This window comes from Bombina bombina, chromosome 8 (genome assembly GCF_027579735.1).
Source record: "Bombina bombina isolate aBomBom1 chromosome 8, aBomBom1.pri, whole genome shotgun sequence".
In the NCBI taxonomy this organism is placed as follows: Eukaryota; Metazoa; Chordata; class Amphibia; order Anura; family Bombinatoridae; genus Bombina; species Bombina bombina.
Genome location: NC_069506.1, coordinates 216,304,064 through 216,315,352, shown reverse-complemented (window position 1 = coordinate 216,315,352; position 11,289 = coordinate 216,304,064). Strand labels below are relative to the sequence as shown.

The 11,289-nt window shown below is 36.3% G+C and overlaps 1 protein-coding gene across 1 annotated transcript; it reads right to left on the bottom strand.

Annotated features, from left to right (window-relative positions):
• Positions 1–308: 308 nt before the first annotated feature.
• On the bottom strand, positions 309–10,726 carry LOC128638122 (cornifelin homolog). Its single transcript, XM_053689986.1, has 3 exons — positions 10,609–10,726; positions 6,746–6,882; positions 309–398 (listed from the first exon to the last, which is right to left on the bottom strand). Exons 1-3 carry the CDS (start codon positions 10,709–10,711, stop codon positions 309–311), a joined length of 330 nt encoding a protein of 109 aa, XP_053545961.1. The 5' UTR covers positions 10,712–10,726.
• Positions 10,727–11,289: the final 563 nt, after the last annotated feature.

Below are 11,289 nucleotides of genomic sequence, written 5' to 3'. Positions count from 1 at the left end.
AGAGTATTTTTGTGGCTTTTTTTTTAACAAAAGATCAAAAGGTTAAATAATAAAGACAATTTTTCACAGCCTTCTTTGCTCATAATTACCAAGGGTGCCAATATTAGTAGAGGGCACTATATGTTGAGCAATTAATTTAAGTTGGGTTTAGTTGAACATCGGGTTTTGTAGGCTATAATATATTGGCCCACAGGCAAAATTTCTTGGTCCACATTATGTGCAAGAATATCTTTGTGTTCTCCATATTAGTTATTCATTATTTTGTTTCTTTTGTACAATTCCTCCAGGCTTCGGGTGTATTTGAATCTTCACTTCCTGCTGTTCAGCTCACGAGCCATCTGGCATAATGTACATTGACCACAGAATGTATGGCACACACAGTCGTTACAGATAGTGCCCTGCAATACAAAAACAGCTTCAGTAAAACTGGTTATAACAACGGAATTCTGCTCTGAGATTGTGTTATGTTTAAGAAAACCAAGGTAAATGGGAAAAAAGGATTTGCTAAATAAATGTATTTATCTTTCACAAGAGAAGCATAGATCATTGCTTAAAGGGACACTGAACCCAATTTTTCTCGTTTGTGATTCAGATAGAGCATGCCATTTTAAGCAACTTTCTAATTTACTCCTATTATCAAATTTTATTCATTCTCTTGGTATCTTTATTTGAAATGCAAGAATGTAAGTTTAGATCCCATTTTTGGTGATCAACCTGGGTTGTCCCTGCTGATTGGTGGATAAATTCATCCACCAATAAAAAGGTGCTGTTCAGAGTCCTAAATAAAAAAAAAGCTTAGATGCCTTCTTTTTCAAATAAAGACAGCAAGAGAACGAAGAAAAAATGATAATAGGAGTAAATTAGAAAGTTGCTTAAAATTGCATGCTCTATCTGAATCACAAAAGAAAAAATTTGGGTTCAGTTTCCCTTTAAGGGGACAGTCTACTCCAAATTTTTTATTGTAAAAAAATATAGATAATCCATTGATTATCCATTCCTCAGTATTGCACAGCCAACATGGTTATATTAATTTACTTTTTACCTCTGTAATTACCTTTTATCTAAGCATCTTCTGACAGCCCCCTTATCACATGACTATTTATTTATTATCTATTGACTTGCATTTTAGCCAATTAGTGTAGTGGTATGCACAACTCCACGGGAGAGAGCACAATGTTATCTATATGGCCCACATAGATTAGCAGTCTGTTGTTGTGAAATGCTAATAAAAAAAGCATGTGATAAGCGGCTGTTTGTAGTGGCTTAGAAACAGGCAGAAATTTAGAGGTTTAAATTTTATAAAGTATATAAATATAACAATGTTGGTTGTGCAAAGTTGAGTAATGGGTAGTAAAGGCGTTAGCTATATTTTAAAACAATAACAATATTGATTTAGACTGTCCCTTTAAAGGGACAAAAAAGTGCAAAAAAAAAAAAACAACAAAAGAAAATGTTTCAATGTGTTACAGTATTTCATTATTGTAGTGTTGCCTGCATATAACTATCGGCAAAATTACAAGTTGTGCGGTACGAGCAGCACGGCTATATCACTAAAAAATTGGCCATTGCATGTGAAATAAGCAGGTCTCCTGTATTACAAGTCGTGGCGGTACAGCTATACCGCGAACATTTTAGCCTTTACACAACTCTCCATTCCGCACTCAAAAAATTACTTTTGAGTGCGGGATTTTCATTACGCCTGTATTACAGGTTGTGCGGTCCGGCTATTACGCTATCTGAGACGAGTAGTTATGGATTTTGCGAAACAAAAATGTTTCACAAAACTCATAACTAAAATGTTTCTAAGTACACTAACACCCATAAACTACCCATTAACCCCTAAACCGCCATCCCCCTACATCGCAAATAGTTTATTAAACCTATTAACCCCTAAACTGCCGACCCCCCCACCGCCAACACTAAATAAACATATTAACTCCTAAACCGCCGACCCCCCACATCGCCAACACTAAATAAACCTATTAACCCTTAAACCACCGGCCCTCCACATCACTACTAACAAAATAAACCTATTAAACCCTAAACCGCCGGCCCCCCACATCGCTACTACTAAACTAAAACTATTAACCCCCAAACCGCCATCTCCCACAACGCAATAAACCTAATTACACTATTAACCCCTAAACCGCCACCCCCATAATGCAATAAACCTAATTAAACTATTAGCCGCCACCCCCCACAACACAAATAACTAATTTAATCACTATGCCCCCTAAGCTAACACCCCCTAAATTAACCCTAATTACATAAAATAAAAAAATACTAAGTTAAAATTAAAATAAAAAATCCTAACACTACTTAAAAAAACCCTAAGATTAAATTAAAATAAATAAATCTAAAATTACAAAAAATTAAAAAGTCTAAAATTACAGAAAAAAATAAACCAAATTATCAAAAATGAAAATTAATTAATAGGGGTATTAGATTAGGTTTAATTTTTTTATTTTTGATATTTGGTTTATTTTTCCTGTAATTTTAGACTTTTTTATTTTTTGTAATTTTAGATTTATTTATTTTTATTTAATCTTAGTTTTTTTTTTTAAAGTAATGTTAGGATTTTTTATTTTAATTTTAACTTCGTATTTTTTTATTTTATGTAATTGGGGTTAATTTAGGGGGTGTTCAGTTTGGGGGTTTAGTGATTAAATTAGTTATTTGCGTTGTGGAGAGGTGGCAGTTTAGGGGTTAATAGGTTTATTATAGTAGTAGTGATGTTGGGGGCCAGCAGGTTATGGGTTAATAGGTTTATTATAGTTGTAGCGATGTGGGGGGTGGCGGTTTAGGGGTTAATAGGTTTATTTAGGTGTTAGCGATGCAGGGGGCGGTGGTTTAGGGGCTAATCCCTTTATTTAGTGTTGGCTTTGTCGGGGGGTGGTGGATTAGGGGTATTTAGACTAGGGGTTTACATTAGGGTGTTTGGTTTTAATATAGCTTTCTTTTCCCCATAGACATCAATGGGGATTGCGTTACGGCGATCGCCATTCTGTGTTTTTTTCTAACACTTTCTCTCCATTGATGTCTATGGGGGAAAACTTTCACAAGCATGTCAAGTCAGGCCTTGGGTTTTGTGCGATATGGATCTTAACACACCATACCGCACAACAAAAGAAGTTTTTTTTCAGTAACTGTAATGGCAACGTTATGGAAAATACGATACCGCTATTTTTTTTGGCGTTATTTATGCACCCGGTTTAGCGCACAATTTATAATCTTGGTGTATGTGTTTAATCCTGCAAAATTAAGTTTAATCCAGAGCAGCAATACACAACTGGGACCTAGTTGGACACATCTTGTGAGCCAATAACAAGAGACATATGTAAGCAGCCACCAATCATCAGCTAGCTTCAAGTAGTGCATTGCTGCTCCTGAGCCTACCTAGGTATGTTTTTCTAACAAAGGATACCAAGAGTATCACATATTCAGCACAAGGACTTACGCAGCAAAAATGGAGAAATTTTAATCCATTTTCACCTTGCCACACATAGACAGACACAGCAAGACTTGCAGTTAGTATGTGAGCACTTCCAGGAACAAGCCGGTGTGGAGCAGAGCGGAGCCATGGAACGTGGAGATCCTGATTTGAACAGCTAATAGGATTTCAGTAGCTCTCATCCTATTGGCTGATTTGAATTTGAAGACTCAAATCAACCAATAGGAATGTAAGGTACCCCATATTTAAATGCGTACCTTAAATTCAATCCTCAGTGTGCGGCGGTGATCGTATGAAGAGGATCTCCACGCTCCATGGTTCCTCGGTCGCCGGTCTTCAGTTCTGCCATTGCCGGTCTTCAGTTCCGAGCTTTGCGCTGGCTTGTTCTTGGAAGAAGATAGAAGATATCGCCGCTTGAAAGAAGACTCCACCGCCGGACTTCAGGAACTGTGAGTACCTATCTGGGGGTTAGATTTAGGCTTTTTTTTTTTTTAGATTAGGGATTTAAAGGGCCTTTGAAAAAGAGCTGAATGCCCTTTTAAGTGCAATGCCCATACAAATGCCCCTTTAGGGGCAATGGATAGTTTAGGATTTTTTTAGTGTTAGGTTTTTTTATTTTGGGGGGTTTGGTGAGTAGGTTTACTTTTAGAGGGGCGACTTAGTATTTTTTAAGGTAAAAGAGCTGTTTAACTTTGGGCAATGCCCTACAAAAGCCTTTTAAGGGCTATTGGTAGTTTAGATTAGGGGGTGTTTTTATTTTGGGGGGCTTTTTTATTTTAATAGAGATTAGGTTTATTTCTTTTTATTTTTGATAATTTGGTTTATTATTTTTTGTAATCTTAGATTTATTTAATTTTAGTTTATTTTTTATTTTTAAGTAATGTTAGTTTTTTTATTTTAATTGTTTGTAATTTAGTATTTTTTAATTTAGGTAATTGGGGTTAATTTAGGGTGGGTTTGGTTAGGGGGTGTTAGGTTAGGGGGCTTAGTAATTTAATTAGTTATTTGCGTTGTGGGGGTTTGACGGTTTAGAGGTTAATAGTTTTATTAGGATTATTGCGTTGTGTGGGTTTGGCGGATTAGGGGTTAATAGTTTTATAAGGTTTGTTGCAATGTGGGTTAATGGCGAATTAGTGGATAATAGTTTTAATAGGTACTTTGCGATGTGGGTTAATGGCAGATTAGGGGTTAATAGTTTTAATAGGAACTTTACGATGTGGGTGAATGGCAGATTAGGGGTTAATACATTTATTAGGTAGTTTGCAATGGCGGATTTAGGGGTTAATACTTTTTTAGGTAGTTTGCAATGTGGGTGAATGGTGGATTAGGGGTTAATAGTTTAATTAGGCATAATGCATTGTGGGGGGGTTGTCGGTTTAGGGGTTAATACTTTTATTATTAGTTCTAATGTGGGTTTGATGGCGGCTTTAGGGGTTTTACGTGTCAGGTTTATTTTTGGGAGGTGGGTTAGACGTTTTTCCGGGAGATTTTACATTTTTTTTCTTTTTTTTTTTGGCGCTGGCAGTTTCTAAAGTGCAGTAAGTCACTGGCAACGCCAGAAATTAGTTTACGCTCATTTCTGGACATCGCTAGTTTATCCGACTTACGGCACTTTATGAACTGCTGGCAGGGTTTATGTGATACCCTGATGTTCGAGGTGAAATTATGGGCGGTGGGGGTTTCAGCAGTTGTGCTGAAGCTTGCGCCGCATATGTAATCGCGCCCGTAATTTTAAACAACTTTTCAATTTACTTTTAGCACTAATTTTGCTTTGTTCTCTTGGTATTCTTAGTTGAAAGCTAATCCTAGGTAGGCTCATATGCTAATTTCTTAGACCTTGAAGGCCGCCTCTTATGTGAATGAATTTTGACAGTTTTTCACCACTAGAGGGCATTAGTTCATGTATGTCATATAGATAACATTGAGCTCACACATGTGAAGTTACCTAGGAGTAAGCACTGATTGGCTAAAATGCAAGTCTGTCAAAATAACTGAAATAAGGGGGCAGTTTGCAAAGGCTTACATACAAGGTAATCAAAGAGGTAAAAAGCGTATTATTATAACTGTGTTGTTTACTGTCCCTTTAACTAAGCGTATACCTAATATAATGAGATATGGGCAAACTAGCAGGGCCCTGTGCTCCTTAAAGGGACAGTGTACCCTACATTTCCCCCCTTTAATATATTTTCAATTATCCATTTTACCTGAGTGTTATAAATTATTTTACAAATAGCTAACTTACCTGAATTTCTGCATTTGAAATAGCTGATTTTGCCTGTGATATCTGAAAGTTTCTTTAATTACGTATTGGCTATAGAAAAGTTGCATGAACATAGCAAGCAGAATAAATTACACTCCCTTTGGGGGTTAGGAGAGATAAATAATAATAATAATAATAAGTAATAAAAAGGCAGAGACAATTTGATCTGTGTCTTTGACTTGCACACTTTGACTTAGTTAAGTGAGCCCTGGAGGTTTTGTTTTTTGGGAGTTTTTTTTGGAAAAAGATGGCTCAAACTGTATTTGGGTGTCTTTTTAAAAAAAAAAAATACATTTGATTTGATAGGATTGAGGTATATTGTATACGAAAATACTTGGATATTGGTATGTCTGTTCAAATTAAAACAAGACCTGGATCCAGCATGGTCTGGAGATTTTGAGTGAAAACAAAAACACAAAACTTGGGTTTGTATTTGTTTAAAAATGTCAAACATGAATCAGAACTTAGATCATATGTATATAGATAAAAATCACTTGGATATGGGTATTATTGTGTATATTAGACACATAAATGGCAGGATCTGGGTGCTTTTGCTTGAAACATACTTTGTGGTGAGTTTGTGTAACTCAGGCATGGATCAGGATTTGAAAAGAGCTACATTGATCAAGATCCAGGTTTCTATGTATAAAATAAAATAAGGTTTGGAAGGACCTCACTCTTACTCAAAAGTCAAAGAAGAGACTGTGCATTGCTTAATTTAGAGATTGGATGCTCAGAGACAAAGAGAGACAGTCTCAAGTATCAGAAACCATCCGTTATGGTACATCCCAATTTATCCTCTGTTGAGTAGATTGTAAATGTTAAACTTTTAGAAGAATTAGCAACTTACAATAAGGAAGTTTCCTTTCTCTCGCACAGCTTTTGTAACATACCATATTACAGAGGGGTGATGTGTAAATATAACAGAATGAAAATGTAGTGATATTCATTTTTATATCCAGAGGGTTTTAGATAAATACAGAGGGAGAGAGAGAGAAACAAAAAACAATGAAAGAGAATGGAGCAGAAATTACCGGAATGTGGTAGCGCTCTCGTATCCCTGTGCGCATGGCAAGCAGACCCCCTGGTAGAAATGGCACACAGCAACATTCTCCATAATCAGTGGCCACTTTACAAGCCAAAATACAGGGTACTAATGCCCCACAGATACCTAAGAAAAATTACATTAGAATGAATACATATATTGCCTGTTTATCTATCTATCTCACTGTCTGTCTGTCTATCTATACATGAGCACAGTATTGCATGTTAGGGTAGATACAATATATAATAAAATAAAATCAGACCATGTATGAATAGCCTTAGGTGTCAGACTTTGGGAATGTTTTCTGGTGTGTATATTTAAAACTTCAATGTGCAGAGAAAATATTACCATGGTTTGACATAATTGCATGTGAACCTATTTTACTAAGACTCAATAAGAATTAAAAAAAAAAATACTTCAATGGGAAACGTTCTACAATTTCCAGGTTATCATAGTTGATTCATCAATATTTGGAGAGCTACTTCATGCTTTACCAAACCAGCTTCAAAAGGATAACCTAGATATTGGAGTGATGATTTTTTTTAATGGAAATGATTTTTAAATTCTTACGACCAGATTACGAGTTTTGCGTTATGAGCGGCTCGGTACTAACTTGCAAGTTATTTCCACCGTTCACCTCCCTATAGCACTGCTATTACAGGTTTGCAAAAACCCGACGATAGCAGGCAATATGGCAGCGTTGAGCTCCATACCACACACAAATACCAGCACTGCTTTGAGCTGGTTTTACGTGCTTGTGCACGATTTCCCCATAGACATCAATGGGGAGAGCCGGCTAAAAAAAAGCCTAACACCTGCAATAAAGGAGCGTAAAGCTCCGTAACGCAGCCCCATTGATTCCTATGGGGAAAGAAAAGTTATGTTTACACCTAACACCCTATCATAAACCCTGAGTCTAAACACCCCTAATCTGCTGCCTACGACATCGCTGACACCTACATACAGTTATTAACCCCTAATCTGCCGCCCCCAACGTCGTCACCACCTACCTACACTTATTAACCCCTAATCTGCTGCCCCCAATGTCGTCGCTACCTACATTACACTTATTAACCCCTAATCTGCCACCCCCAACATCGCCACCACTATACTAAAGTTATTAACCCCTAAACCTAACCCTAAGTCTAACCCTAACCCTAACGTAACACTAACCCTAACACCCACTAACTTTAACATAATTAAAATAAATCTAAATAAAAATTACAATTAATACCTAAATAATTCCTATTTAAAACTAAATATTTACCTATAAAATAAAACCTAACCTAGCTACAATATAACTAATAGTTACATTGTAGCTATCTTAGGTTTTATTTTTATTTCATAGCTAAATTTGTATTTATTTTCACTAGGTAGACTAGTTAGTAAATAGTTATTAACTATTTACTATCTACCTAGTTAAAATAAATACAAACTTACCTGTCAAATAAAACCTAACCTGTCTTACACTAACACCTAACATTACACTACAATTAAATCAATTACATTAATACAATTAACTAAATTACAAAAAAATAAACACTAAATTACACAAAATAAAAAAGACATGATCAAATATTTAAACTAGTTACACCTAATCTAATAGCCCTATCAAAATAAAAAAGCCCCCCCAAAATAAAAAAAAACCCTAGCCTACATTAAACTACCAATGGCCCTTAAAAGGGCCTTTTGCTAGGCATTGCCCCAAAGAAATCAGCTCTTTTACATGTAAAAAAACAACAACCCCCAACAAACCCTTAAAAAAACCTAACCCTAACCCCCGAAGATCCAATTACAGTTTTTGAAGACTGGATATCCATCCTCATCAAGCCGGGAGAAGTCTTCATCCAAGCGTGCAGAAGTCCTCAATGAAGCTGGGAGAAGTATTCATCCAAGCGGCAAGAAGTCGTTCTCCAGACGGGCAGAAGTCTTCATCCAGATGGCATCTTCTATCTTCATCCTTCTGACACGGAGCAACTCCATCTTCAAGACATCTGGCGCAGAGCATCCTCTTCTTTCAATGGCTACTGAAGTATAAAGGTTCCTTTAAGGGACATCATCCAAAATGGCATCCCTTGAATTCCGATTGGCTGCCAGAATCAGCCAATCGGAATTATGGTTGAAAAAAAATCCTATTGGCTGATTGGATCAGCCAATAGGATTGAGCTTGTATTCTATTGGCTGATTGGAACAGCCAGTAGAATGCAAGCTCAATCCTATTGGCTGATTGGATCAGCCAATAGGATTTTTTCAACTTTAATTCCGATTGGCTGATAGAATTCATGGGACGCAATCTTAGATGACATCCCTTAAAGGATCCTTCATTCATCAGTAGCTGTCGAAAAAAAGAGAATGCTCCTCCCCGGATGTCTTGAAGAGGGAGCCGCTCTGCGTCAGAAGGATGAAGATAGAAGATGCCGTCTGGATGAAGACTTCTGCCCACCTGGAGGACCACTTCTTGCCGCTTGGATGAAGACTTCTCCCGGCTTCGTTGAGGACTTCTGCCCGCTTGGATGAAGACTTCTCCCGGCTTGATGAGGATGGATGTCCGGTCTTCAAAAACTGTAAGTGGAGCTTGAGGGTTTAGTGTTTTTTTAAGGGTTTATTGAGTGGGTTTTATTTTTAGATTAGGGACTTTGGACCTTTATTTTGATAGGGCTATTAGATTAGGTGTTATTAGTTTAAATATTTGATCATTTCTTTTTTATTTTGTGTAATTTATTGTTTATTTTTTTTTGTATTTTATTAATGTTATTGATTTAATTGTAGTGTAATGTTAGTGTAAGACAGGTTAGTTTTTACTTGACAGGTAAGTTTGTATTTATTTTAACTAGGTAGCTAGTAAATAGTTAATAACTATTTACTAACTAGTCTACCTAGTTAGAATAAATACAAATTGCCTGTGAAATAAAAATAAAACCTAAGCTAGCTACAATGTAACCATTAGTTATATTGTAGCTAGCTTAGGCTTTATTTTATAGATAAGTATTTAGTTTTAAAAGGAATTATTTAGTTAATGAAAGTAATTTTTATTTAGATTTTTTTAAATTATATTAAAGTTAGGGGTGTTAGGGTTAGACTTAGGGTTAGGTTTAGGGGTTAATAACTTTAGTATAGTGGCGGCGGTGACGTTGTGTGCGGCAGATTAGGGTTTAATAATATTTAACTAGCGTTTGCGATGCAGGAGTGCGGCGGTTTAGGGGTTAATATGTTTATTATAGTGGTGGGGATGTCCGGAGCGGCAGATTAGGGGTTAATAATTTTATTTTAGTGTTTGCGATGCGGGAGGGCCTCGGTTTAGGGGTTAATAGGTAGTTTATGGGTGTTAGTGTACTTTGTAACACTTTAGTTATGAGTTTTATGCTACAGATTTGTAACATAAAACCCATAACTACTGACTTTAGATGGCGGTACGAATCTTGTCGGTATAGGCTGTACCGCTCACTTTTTGGCCTCCCAGGCAAAACTCATAATACCGGCACTATGGAAGTTCCATTGAAAAAGGACTTTTTGAAAGGTGCGGTAGTTATGTTGTGTTACGGCCAAAAAAGTGTGCGGTACAGCTATACCTGCAAAAATCGTAATAGCAGCGGTAGTGAAAAAGCAGCGTTATGAGACTTTTTCACTCATAACGCAAAACTCGCCGTTAGTTATATGTAAAATTGTGCACATTATATTGCATAGAGAGTGCATGTTTTTGGTAGTAAGTGCACGTGTATCATTTAATGCATGTCTCCTTGTCACCTAACTTCTATGTCTATATGTCACCATGCTACAGAGTGTACAAGTGTAAATAGAAACATAAAGAACATGCCATGTACATAGTACCCCTGGTATAAACATGCCACTCACAAATGCCAGTGTCCTTGCAGCAATCCATAACATCACTATTCCATTGGCTGTTAGTTGTGTCCACTTTCACCTCCTCAGGCTCTGTGGTGATTGCATTCGACATCGTAATCTGCAAACACATGATTTATGTTCAGTGGTTTTTGTCCCAGGGGAGCAGAGGACAGCAATTTCAATAATAAAAAAACATATCTCTATTCTATTCTCGTATCAGGCTCAACACATTGCAAAAATGGGATGTATTACTTATAACATTACAAAATATATACTGTATCTCTATTATTTCAAAACACTTGGTTTAATTGTTATATATACATTTTCCAAACACCCCTAATTGACCCCCTTTACTCTATTTATAACCTGACCTCTTAGTAGGAATCTTCAGTTCCCCCAAAACCCAACCAGATTGTTTAAACATCACCTTTAATAACATACACCCTAACAACTCCCTTGCATCGCATCTCAGATTACATTTTATAAAGTTATTCACATATAAGTAAAAGTTAACCAAAAGTTCAGGTAAATAGATAATTTTCTAAGAAAATATATTAATATGAAATAAGGAAATAATGGCTTAGTTAAGAGGACAGCAAAGTCAAATTGAAACTTACATGGATTGGATAGATCATGACATTTGAAACAACTTTTAAATTTAGTTATATCATCAATGTCGCTTATTTATCT